Source organism: Eretmochelys imbricata, chromosome 2 (genome assembly GCF_965152235.1).
Source record: "Eretmochelys imbricata isolate rEreImb1 chromosome 2, rEreImb1.hap1, whole genome shotgun sequence".
Taxonomy (NCBI): Eukaryota; Metazoa; Chordata; order Testudines; family Cheloniidae; genus Eretmochelys; species Eretmochelys imbricata.
The window spans coordinates 154,174,041-154,188,817 of NC_135573.1; the positions used below are offsets into that span (position 1 = coordinate 154,174,041).

General features: G+C 43.2%; 1 protein-coding gene across 1 annotated transcript in view; it reads right to left on the reverse strand.

Moving 5' to 3' along the window:
- LOC144260155 (dynein axonemal heavy chain 5-like) overlaps positions 1–14,777 on the reverse strand; it is a 259,923-nt gene that overhangs the window by 36,218 nt on the left and 208,928 nt on the right. Inside the window, exons 62-63 of the mRNA XM_077808714.1 lie at positions 13,994–14,341; positions 10,147–10,335 (exon numbers count right to left, since the gene is read on the reverse strand). Coding sequence (XP_077664840.1) covers positions 10,147–10,335; positions 13,994–14,341 — 537 coding nt within the window. The remainder of the gene's footprint in view (positions 1–10,146; positions 10,336–13,993; positions 14,342–14,777) is intronic.

Here is a 14,777-nt window from a genome sequence, read left to right on the forward strand (position 1 = left end):
ATGCTAGATAGAAGAAGAGCACTTCACATAGGAGAGGTACCATGCTGCCACAACACTATAATACAGAGCAATTCCCAGGGCTTGGGAATTCTTCTAAGAAACACACATTTTTTAAAGAAATGCAAACCTCTGTATATTCCATAATAGCAATGAAATGTATCAATGCAAGAACCACACTATATTAATTCATCCATAGCTGCATTCATAGCACTCAGCCTTGACCATCAAGTACAACACAACACAAGGCTTTGAATTAATGACATACCGGTAATTCACAACCTGTCATGCCTTTGTTTTCATTGAGATGAGACTCAAATCGTGACCTCCTGTGAGTTTTGCTAATTACAGTACAGTCCTGTTCTTGGAAATCTTATTGTTAATTACATGATGAAGTGCATACATTTTGAGTCATGATTGATTGTTTTGCATTAGATTCTGTATCAACCAACAAGATCACTCATTTCCTGATCCCTATTGTAGAATTACATTAAGAAACCAACCTGCCTGGCAGAAAGGAAACCTGAAGACAGAACCCATTAGTCAAAAGAGCCCTCTCTGAGATGAAACAAACTAATTACAAAAAGCCCAGGTAAAAATATTTCCTCAATAGTTGTATATATTTTATCAAGTCACAGTTGGATGGGGAAGTGGAATGTAAACAGATGTCTGTTAACATGAAATACAACAATTTCAGAAAGGAGGCAACAAAAATCACAGTCATACTAGTTCTTACTGTTTGTATAATGTCATGGTCCTAGCATGCATGATCCTTACTCAGATGTGCATGGGTAACACAGTACTTTGAGTTCCAGTGGAAAGGCCGTTACCATGAACCAAGATTAGTGACCAAGTATGACCATAAGCATTGCTGATATTTCTACAAAATATGCCTTGTGAGGTATCACTTGAAAACACTGGTGAATAGTATCACAGTGGAAGATATGTAACTATACTACATGTGGAGTTATGGATGTTCTTTGATATTATGTTTTAAAGTGAATTTGAACGAAACAGGTCTGCTCAAGTCAAATACAAATGAAGCAGGGTGACCAGTGACAATGGAGTTGCAATTTACATATGCCGTAAACAGAACCATCAAAGCTCAGAAGTTGGTTTGGGACTCAGCATGTCTGGATCATAAAGAACTGTGTATTTGCTTATCTAACCAGCCTGGGTCATCAGGCAGAGACAATGAAGGTACATTTACTGGGGATATGTTGGGGTCACTTGGCTAATGGTAACCAAGGCTGGTGGAGACCAGAATGTGGCTGTGGTGTAAGAAGCAGGCAGCTGTAGTCAGAGTTGCTGAACCAGGGCTGCTTATGACACAGAAATTCAATGCAGGCTTATATGCTGGCTGGGAGCATCCAGATAAGGGAGCTACGGCAGCAAAGCATTTTAAGGCAACCAGGGTCATAGGTCGGGCAGTGACACAACTTTTCACTGGTCTGGGTTGCACCCCATAATGTGACACCAAGGAAGTTACTATAGCAGCTCAGGAATTTCAATCTGCTTCTACTTCAAAACTGCAAATTAAGATAATGCTTTGGAATCATTTTCATTAGTCTCCCCCCAGCCCCTGTACTGCCCTGTCAGCAGATTTGGGGAGGACACCATTTTGAGAGGTGATATCCCCTTCCAAAACATGGTAGGGCTGTGGAGGAAAGGCAAGTTCAGGGAGATGCCCCTCCCCCTTGCCACTCCCACCACAAACAGAGCTGCTTTAGAGTGGCACCAGCAACCAGTTCAAGGTAGGTAGGATGAAATCCGGGAGGGGGATGTATACAAAATCATCCTATCATTACTGTTACAGCTCTCTTATAGGTTAAGGGGGGTCACATGGCGCTGTGGAATAACATAAAGACACCACAACAGAGGGGAATTTAAAGCTGAAATGTATTTAGAGCAAATCGTATATAGGGAAAAAACATTGTCACTTGGATTACGCAGCTGACCTCCAATCAGCAATAATGCCTTTAGAATTCCATCATTATATTCCCTAGTGATGTTTTTCAACATGTAAGGCAAATTTTTTTTCATTACTGTCAGGATTCCTGCCCCACTCTGAACTCTAGGGTACAGATGTGGGGACCGGCATGAAAGACCCCCTAAGCTTATCTCTACCAGTTTAGGTTAAAACTTCCCCAAGGCAAATTCTTCCTTGTCCTTGGAACGGTATCACTGCCACCACCAAGTGACAGGTTTCAGAGTAGCAGCCGTGTTAGTCTGTATTCGCAAAAAGAAAAGGAGTACTTGTGGCACCTTAGAGACTAACCAATTAGACAAAGATTTAGAAAAAAGGACCACTTGGAGTTCCTGTTTCCCCAAAATATCCCCGAAAGCCCTTCACCCTCTTTCCTGGGGAGGCTTGAGAGTAAACAAGGTGAGCACAGACCAGCCCCTTGGGTTTTTAGGGCACTAAAAACCCCAATCAGATTCTTAAAAACAGAACTTTTATTATAAAGAAGAAAAAGTAAAAGAAACACCTCTGTAAAATCAGGATGGAGGATAATTGTACAGGGTAATAAGATTTAAAACATAGAGGATTCCCCTCTAGGCAAAACTTTAAAGTTCCAAAAAACAGGAATATATCTTCCTCTTTGCATAGGGAAAATTCACAAGCTAAAACAAAAGATAATCTAACGCATTTCCTTCCTATTATTTAAATTTGTAATCTTATTTGCTTAGTTCAGGTATGGCTTTAGGAGATGCATTTTCCCTGCCCTGGTTCCTTGCTGACGCAGAGAGAACACAAAGAAACAAAACAAAAACCTTCTCCCACAGATTTGAAAGTATCTTCTCCCCTTATTGGTCCTTTTGGTCAGGTGCCAACCAGGTTATCTGAGCTTCTTAACCCTTTACAGCTAAAGGGGGGATTTTATGCTACCCTTAGCTGTATGTTTATGACAATTACAAACCTAACTGCATGATGAGTTGACATTTATATTTGCATCTATCCTCACACATATGGAGAGATTGGACCCTATCATTTTACTTCAGATGAGAAGGTTACTCACCCTGTGCAGTAACTGAGGTTCTTTGAGATGGTTGTCCCTGTGAGTGCTCCACTTTAGGGCTCCACTTGGTGCCCTGTTTTTGTAATTGCAGATTTGTAGTAGCAGTGCCCCAGTTGGCTGTACATGGGCGGCAGCTGTCTCACGCTGCTCTGAGTGGCTACCTAGCATGCGCAGCCAACCGACCGCCAGTTCCTTCTCTACCCCAGAGGATCAGCACGACACTCTGAAGTAGAAGGGAGGAGGTGTGAAGTATATCTCGGTAGTGGAGCAGCCACAGGGACAACCATCTCGAAGAACCTCAGTTACTGCACGGTGTGAGTAACCTTCTGTTCTTCTTCGAGGAGCACAGGGGTGAGTGCTCCACTTTAGGTGACTATGGAGCAGTACCCCTCAGTGGAGGGGGGGCTTTGAAGTTGGTTTATTGATGGTAGCTAGCACCGAGAGTCCAAACTGTGCATCTGCAGCTGATTGTTGCTTGAGAACGTAGTGTTTAGTAAAAGTGTGGGCAGAAGCCCAGATAGCTGCTCTGCAAATATCCAGGATGGGTATGTCATTAAAAAATGCTACTGATGTTGATAACACTCTGGTGGAGTGTGTGTGGACTCTTGGTGGAACAGGGAGGTTGTTCCGCTGGTAACACAAATGGATACAGCCCTACAGCCATTTAGTGAGTCTCTGTTTAGAGATGGTCTGACCCTTTGATCGTTCAGTTTTAGAGAGAAAAAGAGAGAGACGATTTTCTAAATGTTTTTGTTCTTTCTAGGTAAAAGGCTAGTGCTCTTCGGACGTTGAATGTGTGAAGAGACGCTTCCCTGTTGTTGGCATGTGGTGTTGGGAAAAACACAGGTAAATATGTTGGTTGATTTAGATCAGTGGTCACCAACTGGTTCATTGCGATCAACTGGTCAGTCCTGGAGACTCTCCCAGTTGATCGCGATCTCCAGTCACTAAAAGTCTGGTGCAGCAGGGCTGCTGCTAAAGCAGGCTCCCTGCCTGCCCCAGCCCCACGCCACTCCCGGAAGCAGCCAGCACACCCCCGTGGTCCCAGGGTCGGGGGGGGGGGTAGGGGTCTCCACACGCTGCTCCTGCCTGTAAGCACCACCCCCTGCAGCTCCCATTGGCCAGGAATGGGGAACTGTGGCCAATGGGAGCTGCGGGGGTGGTGCCTGCAAAGAGGGGCATTGGCCCCTTCCGGGAATGGTGTGGGGCCCGGACAGGCAGGGAGCCTGCCTTAGCCCCACTGTGCCATCGACTGGGAGCAGCCCAAGGTAAGTAACATCTGGGGGGAGCCCACACTCCAACCCCACTCCCAGAGCCAGCACTCGATATGCCCACCCTGGTCCATGACCATAGAAATCAGAGTGATTAAATTGAGGAATTGCTGATGGGGTAACCTTGCTGTTGCTGTGAGGCAATCGAGATAGGCCCCTATAAATTCCAGTTGTTGGACAGGGACCAAAGTGGACTTCTGAAGATTTATTTGAAGTCTGCAGTTCATAAAGAGGGCTATTGTGGTATGTGTGGCTTCTAGTGCTGCCCGCCGTGTTGGTGCTCTTAACAGGCAGTCATCCAGGTATGGAAAAATCATGACCCCTAGTCTGTGAAGTTGAGCTGCAGCGATGGCGAGGACCTTGGAAAAGACCCTTGGGGTGGTTGACAGTACAAAGAGTAGCACTTTGTATTGGTAATGTTGATGTCCTATGGTGAAGTGCAAGAATCTTCTGTGCACTGGGTGAATGGTGACATGAAAGAAAGCCTCTTGCAGGTTGAGGGACAAGAGCCAATCTCCCTTCTCTAATGCTGGAATCATCATCGATAGGGCCACCATTTTGAATCGCTGTGTTCTCACAAACTTGTTGAGTTTGCATAATTGCAGAATGGGTCTCCATCCGCCGTTCTTTTTCTGAGTGAGGAAATAATAGGAATAAAATTCTCTTCTCCTGTGTTGAGCTGGTACAGCTTCCTCGGCCCCTAATTGCAAGAGGTGCTTTATTTCCTGATGTAATAGGAGCTCGTGAGAGGGCTCCCTGAAGAGGGACAGGGTAGGGGGGTGGGTAGATGGGTTAGAAATAAATGGGATGAAGTAACCCTGATGGATAATTTCCAGGACCCATCTGTCCGTGGTGATATTGTTCCAGACTGGGTAATATGGTACCAGGGGTCCCCAAACGGTGTTGAAGTGGGGTTGAGATCCGGAATTAGAGATTGTAGAGGTTTCAGGCCCTTGAACAGACCTTCAAAATGATGGCTTAGAAGTGGAAGGCTGGGATGTGGAAGGCTGGTCTTGATTCTGCCTTTGTCCTGTCTGCCTCTGTTTAGGTGTTGGGTATGGTGTCTTTGAGGCTGGGAGCATGGTGTAGCCTGGAATTTTTGGTTATAAAACCTGCCCTGCTTTTTCATGTTTCCAGGGACACAGATGCTGAGAGTCTTTAAGGTGGCCTGGGAATCCTTTAAAGTATGCGCAAGTACGCATTGGTGGATTTGGCAAACAGTTTCTGACCTTCAAAGGGTAGGTCCTCAACCGCAGCTTGTACCTCTCTCAGGAATCCTGAGCGGTGGAGCCAAGATGCCTGACACATGACCATGGAGGTCGCAATGGAGCATGCTGCTGTGTCTGCGGAATTGAGAGAGGCGTGGAGGGCAGTCTTTGTGATGAGACCCCCTTCGGAGATGTTGGACTTACACGCTTCTCTTGTCCTCTTATATTTTCAATAAAAGATTTTCAATAGAAGATGACATTGTAGAAAACAGGTTTTGTGTGTGTATTCTGCAAGCAGTGCAGATTAATTAGTGATGCGGAATTGCAAGGTGGCGGAAAAATAGGTTTTGTGGCCAAAGAGGCATAGCTCTTCCTGTCCTTGACATAAGGGGTGGATCTAGATGGTTGCCATTTGCCCCTCTGATTTACTGCCTCCATGACCAGTGAATTAGGAGTGGGGTGGGTGAAGAGAAATTCAGGCTCTTTTGCCGGCACATAATATTTTTTGTCCGACCTTTTGCAGAAAGGAGGGGCTGTGGCTGGCATCTGCCAGATGGTTTTTGCAAGGTCCATTATGGCAATGTTAATAAGCAGTTCTATTTTTGCTGATGGGCATGCCTGGAGAATGTCAGTGAGCTTATGTTGGGTCTCAGGGATCTCAGACAAGGCGACGTTGAGGGAGTCTGCTGCCCTCTTGAAAAGATCCTGAAAGGACTTGAAGTCATCCCCCGATGCGGAGGGTGGTGGCATGATTGTTTCATCTGGATGAGATATGTGTAGGTGGCAAGGTGTCTCCTTCAGGTGCGTCTGCCTGCTCGTCAGTCTCCTCATCCTGGGCCTCTGAAGGTGCTGGGTCCGTTGGTGCGGGAGAGCAGGGTGTTTTGGTGACCAGTGGGTTAGGTGCTCTAATGTTCTGGGCCCTATAAATGGCCCATGGGTCCCAGTATGGCCAGTTGGGTGGCAGTGCCATAGGAGGTGGCAGCCAGGATGGGGGTTGACAGGCTCGCATGTCTACCAGTTACTGGTGATATGGGGGTCCAGCTTTAGGAGAGGAGTGGCCAGGGGTGTACAGTCCTGAGTCAACCTCCTCCTCATCATCACTGGATTGAGGTGGAGCTGAAACCCCAGGGGTAATGATCTGACTTAGTCCGCGCCTCACTGGGCTACCATCGGTACCGAATAGGGGGATCCCTGGCATAGAAGAAACTGCCAGGTACGCCTGTCTGGTGAAAAGTTGCGGTACCAGAAAGCTCGGTGCCAGGAATGGCAGCGCAGTCTGAGAGGAAAGGGTCAGAACTATCAGTGCCAAGGTCTTACTGAGCTGCGTGTGTGCAGCAGGTGGTGCCATTACACTGGTCAGTGTTGGGATGTTCTTTGGCACGGTCGGTGCTGAGCTAGGGAGCTTGACTTTAGATTATGCACCTGACTGAGAGCCTGCCCATACCAGTCCTTGGCTCCTCGGGAAGTCTTGGTACCGGGGCTCTTGGTGCCCTCAGTACCGGGGAAGATTTTTCACCAGGACACCATTTCTTTTTAGGCAGATCTCGCTGTGGCGATGACTGAGACTGGTGTTTGGTCACCTTTTTAGAGACAGAGTCCTTAGAAGCAGTCTTGGTAGTGCAGCCCTTGTCTGAGGCTGCTGGCGACCGTTGGTCAAGAGACATCCTGGTCTCTGGGTCGGAGGCTGGACTGAGGGATTTCTTCATCATGAGTGACTTAAGTTGGAGGTCCCTGGCATTCAGTTTTTTACAATGAGGACACTTTTGGGGAATTGGGTCTCTTCGAGACAGCAGATGCACTGAGCACGGCCATCTGAAACTGGTATCAATAACCTGCAGGTCAGGCATTGTTAAATGCAGGAGAACCAGGCATGCCTGAGGGAGGTCCAGCACTGGAGAAAAACGGGATAGCCCATTTTAAAGCAGTCATTGTTGGTGGAGGCCCGCCGGGTGGCGAGTGGGGGAAAACTACACTAATTTTTTTTAATATGGAGGAAATTAAAAGTAATGTTAACTGAAGTTAACTAGAATTGAGAGGATACAAGAAAAAAGGAAGGACCATGATCTATCTATGGAGTCGAAGGGGTGCTGCTGTCACTCTGACTCAAGCCAAGGGCGGCAAAAAGGAACTGGGGGTCGGTTGGCTGCTCATGCTAGGTACCTGCTTGGAGTGGCGCGAGATGGCTGCTGCGCATGCACAGCCAATCAGGGCACTGTTACTACAAATCTCCGATTACAAGGGCACCAAGACACCAAAAGTGGAGCACCCACAGGGACACTCCTTGAAGAAGAACTCTTTGTTATCTGTTATGTAAGCCCCTGAGCGAGGAGGCTTGGAAGCAACAGAACTCTTCGGTTTCTTCTGTATGTGAAATGGGAAAACTAAAGGGGATCTTACGATGTGCAGGACAGTTTCAATTGTTTGTCACTTGTTTTGATGTAATCTCATTAAGTGTTTAAAGTTGTTTTTGTGACAGGTTGTCACCCTTGGGGTGCAGTCTGGGAGCTGTGGGAACTGCGGCATCCTTCTAAGACACACACCTAGGTTGGGGACACATCCAGCCTCAACCCAGGCCCTGTTATCCCCCAACACAACAGCAGGTGGTGACATCCACCCAAACTGGGCTACCTGATTGCAAACAGTAGACACCAGCCAGTTTTCCAGCTCCGCAGGCATGCACCCCACTCTGGAGTATAAAACCAAAATTATACCATCTTGCACTGCACAGAGATCTGTACACTGTAAGCTCATTAATATGTCTACCCCTGCAACATGAAGAATGTGTTTTATGTTTAAACAAAACCACAAACTAAGCCTAAAATACTAGAAAGATTGGATATGAATTAGCAATTTCTCACCCTGACTGATGATACAAGCAAGCCTGCAGATTCTCAAGGCACTAGCTGCACTTGCTTTACAGCTTGGGCTCCCCACCCCCGTTCCAAGTCCTTTTCCTTTCGAGCTTCTCTTAGGTGTTGAGTTGTGGGGGAGTGAAGAACCACAGATGAGGTCACTCCCTGCCTTATATAGCTTTAACATATGGCAGGAACCCTTTGCTCTAAAAACAGTTCCCAGCCAGTTTGTGGAAAAATACAGGTACCCAAAATGGAGATCAGTGTCATGTGGTCTGGTCACATGCCCTTGCATGCCCTGCTGAGTCATAGCAGCCATTACTTACAGACTGTCTGAAGCGTTCTCAGGAAGGCTCACCAGGTAGGGGATAAGCTTCTCCTAAGGCCTATTGTTTTTCCTAATGGCCCTTTACCCTGAGTAGGCCCTTCACAGCCAACTATCTAGACTGGAAGCTTCTTGCCCAGTGGGCATCACCCAGGTGTAACTACATTTGAAATATAGATACATAGTCAATATTCATAATTTTAGATACAAAAATTATACATGCATACAAATAGGATAATCATATTCAGCAAATCATAACTTTTCCAATGACACCTTACATGATGCATCTTGTACAAAATGCACCATAAGTATGCCATAATCATATCATACTAATATTAAAGGGATGAATATGGGGTGTTGTGTCACAGTATTATTTGGAGATATTTTAAATTCTGTTTTTATGAGTGATGTTCTACTTATCTGAAGGGCTACAGGAGAACATCAATATATGAAGAGGCATACACCATGGGGAAAATGGGTCAGTTTGTTCTGATAGTCAGTGAGCTCAGATCAGGTAGCTGCCCCAGATGGATAAGGAAGAAGACAGGGGCTCTATCAGAGACTCTTGCTTTGTTCTAAGCTTTCAGATTATACCAGAGGTGAACATTCTGCCATAGCTCATCCATAGTTTGCGGTTTCTACTTTCATTTTATTACTCAATTAGATGTTTGTCTTCTTTTGTACTGAAAAGTGGGAGTCTTTGGGAATCTGGTAACACAACCAAGTATCCAGTGAGTAGGAAGAAATACCAATATATTCAGTTGTTGCTAAACTCTGTTGCTGCTTCATTCACAGCATGTCTAGAATCTGTCCCTTCCTGTCTATTTCCCCTGCCAGAGTTCTTGGCCATGCCTTAACCAACACAATCTCTCGCTGATTTTCCTGAAACATATTTCCCTTCTTTACAGACTATCCAAACTGTTATCTCCAAGCTCTTCTTCCTTGCTTGCTGCTCCAGCTCTTTTCATGTCTCTCCACTCATACCACATCCGCTTTCTCGATAATTTAAAACTCATCTAGATTATTAAAGCTCTGCAGAGCTCTACCCTGCATTTATGTCACCATTAGTCACCTGAAACTCTGGCAAGCATATTTGGTATGAGATCCTGCTTTTGCTTGCTGCCTAAGGAGCCATCCACACCTTTGACAAATGTTAATGTAATAAAATAAAATAACAATAATATCCACTTTCTTTTATTCAAACACTAATGCAAGACTCACCACCACTTCCAGACAGCATGTCATGTTAGTGTTTAAATACTATGTAACTAACCATTATTTCTTCATATGTAACTTTTTGATGTATATACACTTTAGATAATAAACCAGAACACTTATACTTTTAATAAAGTGTGAGTTATTTCATTAATTAAAATACTTTAAAAGTTGCACAGAGAAGTGTTTCCACATGAATGGCATATATAATAATTCATATGTATCTATGCAGCAGTGTCTTGCTGTATATATTTGTACCTCATGAGGGATGTAGTCTGATGGCAACTTCTCCAGCATCTCATCAGCAAGACGCTGTACCATTGCTTCTCTGGTTTCCCCTCCTCCACTGCTACTGTCTTTAGGCTGAATGCTAACTATTGTGCTTAATGCCTCATTAGCCATATTAGTCTGATAAGTTATGTCTGCATTAGGGTGAAGTCCAAATACCTTAAGATAAAAAAAGGACACAATAAGAAAAAAATGAAGAATTATGTCTAAAAAAAATAGAGTGCTCTTGTTAATACACTATATTGAATTTTTAAAATATATATCAGTTAATAGTCTACACAAAAGAAAAAGACAAGGGAGCAGATCCTTAGATAGTATAAATCAGCATAGCCTCATTAAGGTCAATGGGGTTACACTGATCTAAACTAGCTAAGCATCTGGATCAAGTTATACAAAAAACTCTAACGTAAGCTGTGAATGAATATGCACCCCCTAAAACCAGCCAAATCACCTTATCCATTTGTTTCAGAAAATGCTTTCCGTGACCTATTAATTTTAACAGAAAAGTTACTAGTGACTACAGTACTGACTACTTCAGTATCTTAGTCATGTGAAAGATATGCACATGTATGGTATTGTACAAGTCATAAATATTAGTAATTATGATGTTTCCTTTATCATTACTTTTCCATCATTTTCCATTTCTGACTCCCCACCCCCAAGTTGTCTTTCTTTTTAATTTTCTCTTTTCTCTAATTTATTTGTTAGGAGTGGTACTGGTGGATTAGGTTCTAAAACATGGACAATAAAAAACAAAACCCAAACTGTATATATATTTAAGAGCACCCATACAGATGTTATGAACAGAGATATATTCTGGATGTGTTATGTCTTTCTGGTTTTAAGTCTTCTTCCCCTGGCTGTGAAGACTTGATTCTTTTATTTAGTCTGAAAGAGGTATAACATGAGCAGTGACCTATGCCCTCCCCTGCTTCAGTCCTGACCTAAAAACAGCAACCATAGAAGATAACAACAGTTCAGACTTCATGCTTATTCAATCTTTGTATTCTCTGCTGAGACTATCAGTAAGTCTTTAACTGTCCATTTGGATGGTGATTCTTGTCCATCAGGAACTGGACTGTGGACATCAGCTCATTTCATATACACAAGACACTTTTAATTATCAGTAAAATTACTCTAAGAATAAAAGGCATAAAACGATTAAATTTAATATTGTTATGCTTGCAACTTTAAAAATTCAGAGTCAGATCTTCAGCTGGTGTAAGTGCATCAAAGTAAATGGAGCTGCACCAGTTTAAACCACCTGGGAATCTGGCCCTGAAAGTGTTATTGTCATAGATCCAGTTCTACTTGCAGACACAGTGTGTGCACACAATTCCCATTGAATTAGGCTCCAAGTAGGATTTAAAACATATTTCACAGATAGAACTTGTAAAGTTAATACAACCTGCGTATTTAGAAATATGTGAAAGAGTCAATGCACAGTATTACATCTGTATTGACTATCATGGAATACAATAAAGCATTTGGAGATTAAAGATGTTCATGATTTTTTTATCTCTTTTGTTGAAGAGAGTGAGATTTTCTCCGGGCAAAGGAATTAGGATATGGCTGGCAGGAACCATATCATCTTTATCATTTTAAAAACAGAAAAGCTTCATTTTTGCTAGAGTGAAGTTGTAGCAATGCCTCTGTCCTAGTTCAAAATAAGAGAAAATGTCTTCCTTTGTGTATGTAAATTATAGTCCTAAACTGAGGGCTAGATTTATCCCTGAAGTAACTTCACTGAAGTTAGTGAAGTTACTCCAGGGATGAATTTGGTCTTGTGTGCATCTTTGTGCATGCATGGGAGAATAAAGAAAAAACAGAAAAATCGTATTATCCTGGGGCAGTTCAGTGTCCTTAATCCTTCTGGACACTAATCTAGAAACTCAATTTAAAGGGTGTTTTGGATGCATAAGGAATCCAGAACTGTACCCCTTAGTTTTTCAACTGACTATTGAGTTTCAAATCCGGCCGTAAACACTCCACACCCTCCTGTCTAAAATCTAAGTGCATTTCAAAGGGATTTCTGAATTCAATAGCTCTCTTCAGAAGACAGTGTTTATTCTGATTTACTAATGCGAAGGTTGAATTTCATCAAAGGAGCAATGATACAGCAGTCAGATTTATTCAATCTGTCTTTCTTAACCAAAAATAGAGATAGGAGGAAACAAAAATTATACTGTCTTGACTAATACAATATCCTTCTTGGACCAGAGAAGACTGAGCTTAAAAGGTCAGGGGTTTCCAACAGCAATTCAGAAGGAGCTTGGAGTGACAGAAGAAAGTTGTCACTTTCCTCATGACCTGTGAGAATCTGGGTCAGTCTTTTGTAGGAGAAAGAGATCTTTGCATATTCAGGGTTCAATCCTACACCATTGACGTGAAAGGCAGAACTCCCGTATATAAAAAAAAAACCCACAAATCTGGATTGGCAGGCAACAAAATACTGAGAAAATAAGCCCCCAGATTCTGAAGCAGGCTTCAAAACACTGACGAAAAGCAGGTGCAGGAGCCAGAACTGAGATCTGGGAAAGAGCTGAAGCAGACGGGATGCAGTTCCTGTGGTGACCTGCTTCACTGACTATGATCAAAATGGATCCACTGGAATGTTGGGAGAGCAGCATTTACACTCAGCTGGGGAAGGTGCACATCAGCCAGTAGGGAGTCTGGCTTGCACTTACCCCGCTATTGCTGCCTTAAGGCTCCAAAACCTTAATAGCTAAGGGAGTTGCATTAAGAAGCTAAGACCCAGAAATGAGAATCCTGGACAGATGGTGGGTCAGAATCTCACCCAAAATCAATGGAGCTAGGGGATCTGACCAAGTATCTTTAGAGAGATATTTTATCCAGCGCTTTTCCACAGTTGCTTCTCTCCCTTCAAGAACTCAGATGATGTCATCTATTTTTGGAGCTCTTTTGCAGAATCCCGATAGTCCATTCTGTATGTTTGGAAGTACCTCTGTGGTTTCCTTTCTTGGAATTAGAAGAGGAACCTTCAATTCTGGATTATACCACTACAAAGTAAAATTCAGGCTTTGCCTACAATGGGCTTTTTGCACGGGACAAACTGCACTGGTCTGAGCCATTATGGTAGTCACGTTGCACTGTGCCTACACTAATTTTACCTCATTATCCAACCAGAGAAAGCCACACTGGTGCAAGTCACCTTTTACAGTGGTACAGTACAATTACACTAGAGATTTGCACCAGTGTAGCTATCTCAGCGCAGCTACACTAGCATAAAAAAACACCAGTGCAGACAAGGCATTCATGGATCAATCCCTGCAGCAACCTGCATGCAACTTGGAGGGAGGAGCCCAGGTTGCAGGAGGAAAGAGTTTGGAGGAGGCAGCAGGAAACCAATCAGGATCTCTGCAAACAGTTCTCTTAATAAAGAGACAGTTTAATTTTACAAGTACGGAGTCCTTTCACATTATTACCTAGCACGTGGTGGTGGTGGATTAAATAGTCTCAGAAACAAGTCTGTATATTCGGTGCATTTTAATTCCAATACATGTTATCTTCAGAGGCATTTGTAAACCTCATAGTATATGCATTATGAACAGTTAATAACAGTGATACAGAAGTCAAGAGCATCCATTTTTATTTCAACTTCAACTAACAACTTCCTGTTCTCAAAATGGAACAGGCCCAGATGATAACACTGGCTTGTTAAGTGAGAACAATTGTTTTCATTTTCATAATGTCTGTTGTCTGAGCTCTGCCCTGTTCCATACATGGATGATTAGAAAAGTCTAGCACTTTAATTAGTATAACTCTCTTAATGCTTTAAAACTTAAAACATTTTTACCTCAGGTGTATCGACCATTGGCAGCTGCTCTATGTGCTGGAGATAGTCTTCAACTGTCTTGCCTTTTGGAATAATGTAAGCTTTGTAGAAGCAAAATTTGTCAGTAAACATACTCTCTCCAAACCACACTCTAGCAAATGTATTTAGCAACATTTTGTCAAGGTCGTCTGTTACACGGCCACCATACTGTACTTCTCCAAGCATATAGCGAACACAGCTCCAGTTCACCCCACGCTTAATGTCAACCGCATCCAAATGATTCTGAATAAACTGCACACTGGCTGCAAAGTCTGCTTGGTTAAATTCATAAGGGATGTTCCAGCCCAACGGACCAAACTTTCGTCTTTCCTAATGGAGGGAGATGTTTAAAAGGGTGAAGTTTAGTAACAGAAATTCTACGTGTAAAAGAATTTGTGAAATATACTAAAAATGCAGGTTTCAGAGTAGCAGCCGTGTTAGTCTGTATTTGCAAAAAGAAAAGGAGTACCTGTGGCACCTTAGAGACTAACAAATTTATTTGAGCATAAGCTTTCGTGAGCTACAGCTCACTTCAAAATGCAATAATCCACTAACCATCAATAGAAATTAAAGGGACACTGAGCTTGATTCTAACTGTGTTTACTCCACTGACTTCAATAAAACTATTCTTGATTTACACTAGTGTGAGAACAAAATCAGCCCCAGAATTAATTAACTGAAATCTTATTTTTTTAATATAATCCGCAGGGAGAGGCAAAGGAGCAGGTATTACAAATGACTGGATAGAAATATTTTCATAATTGTT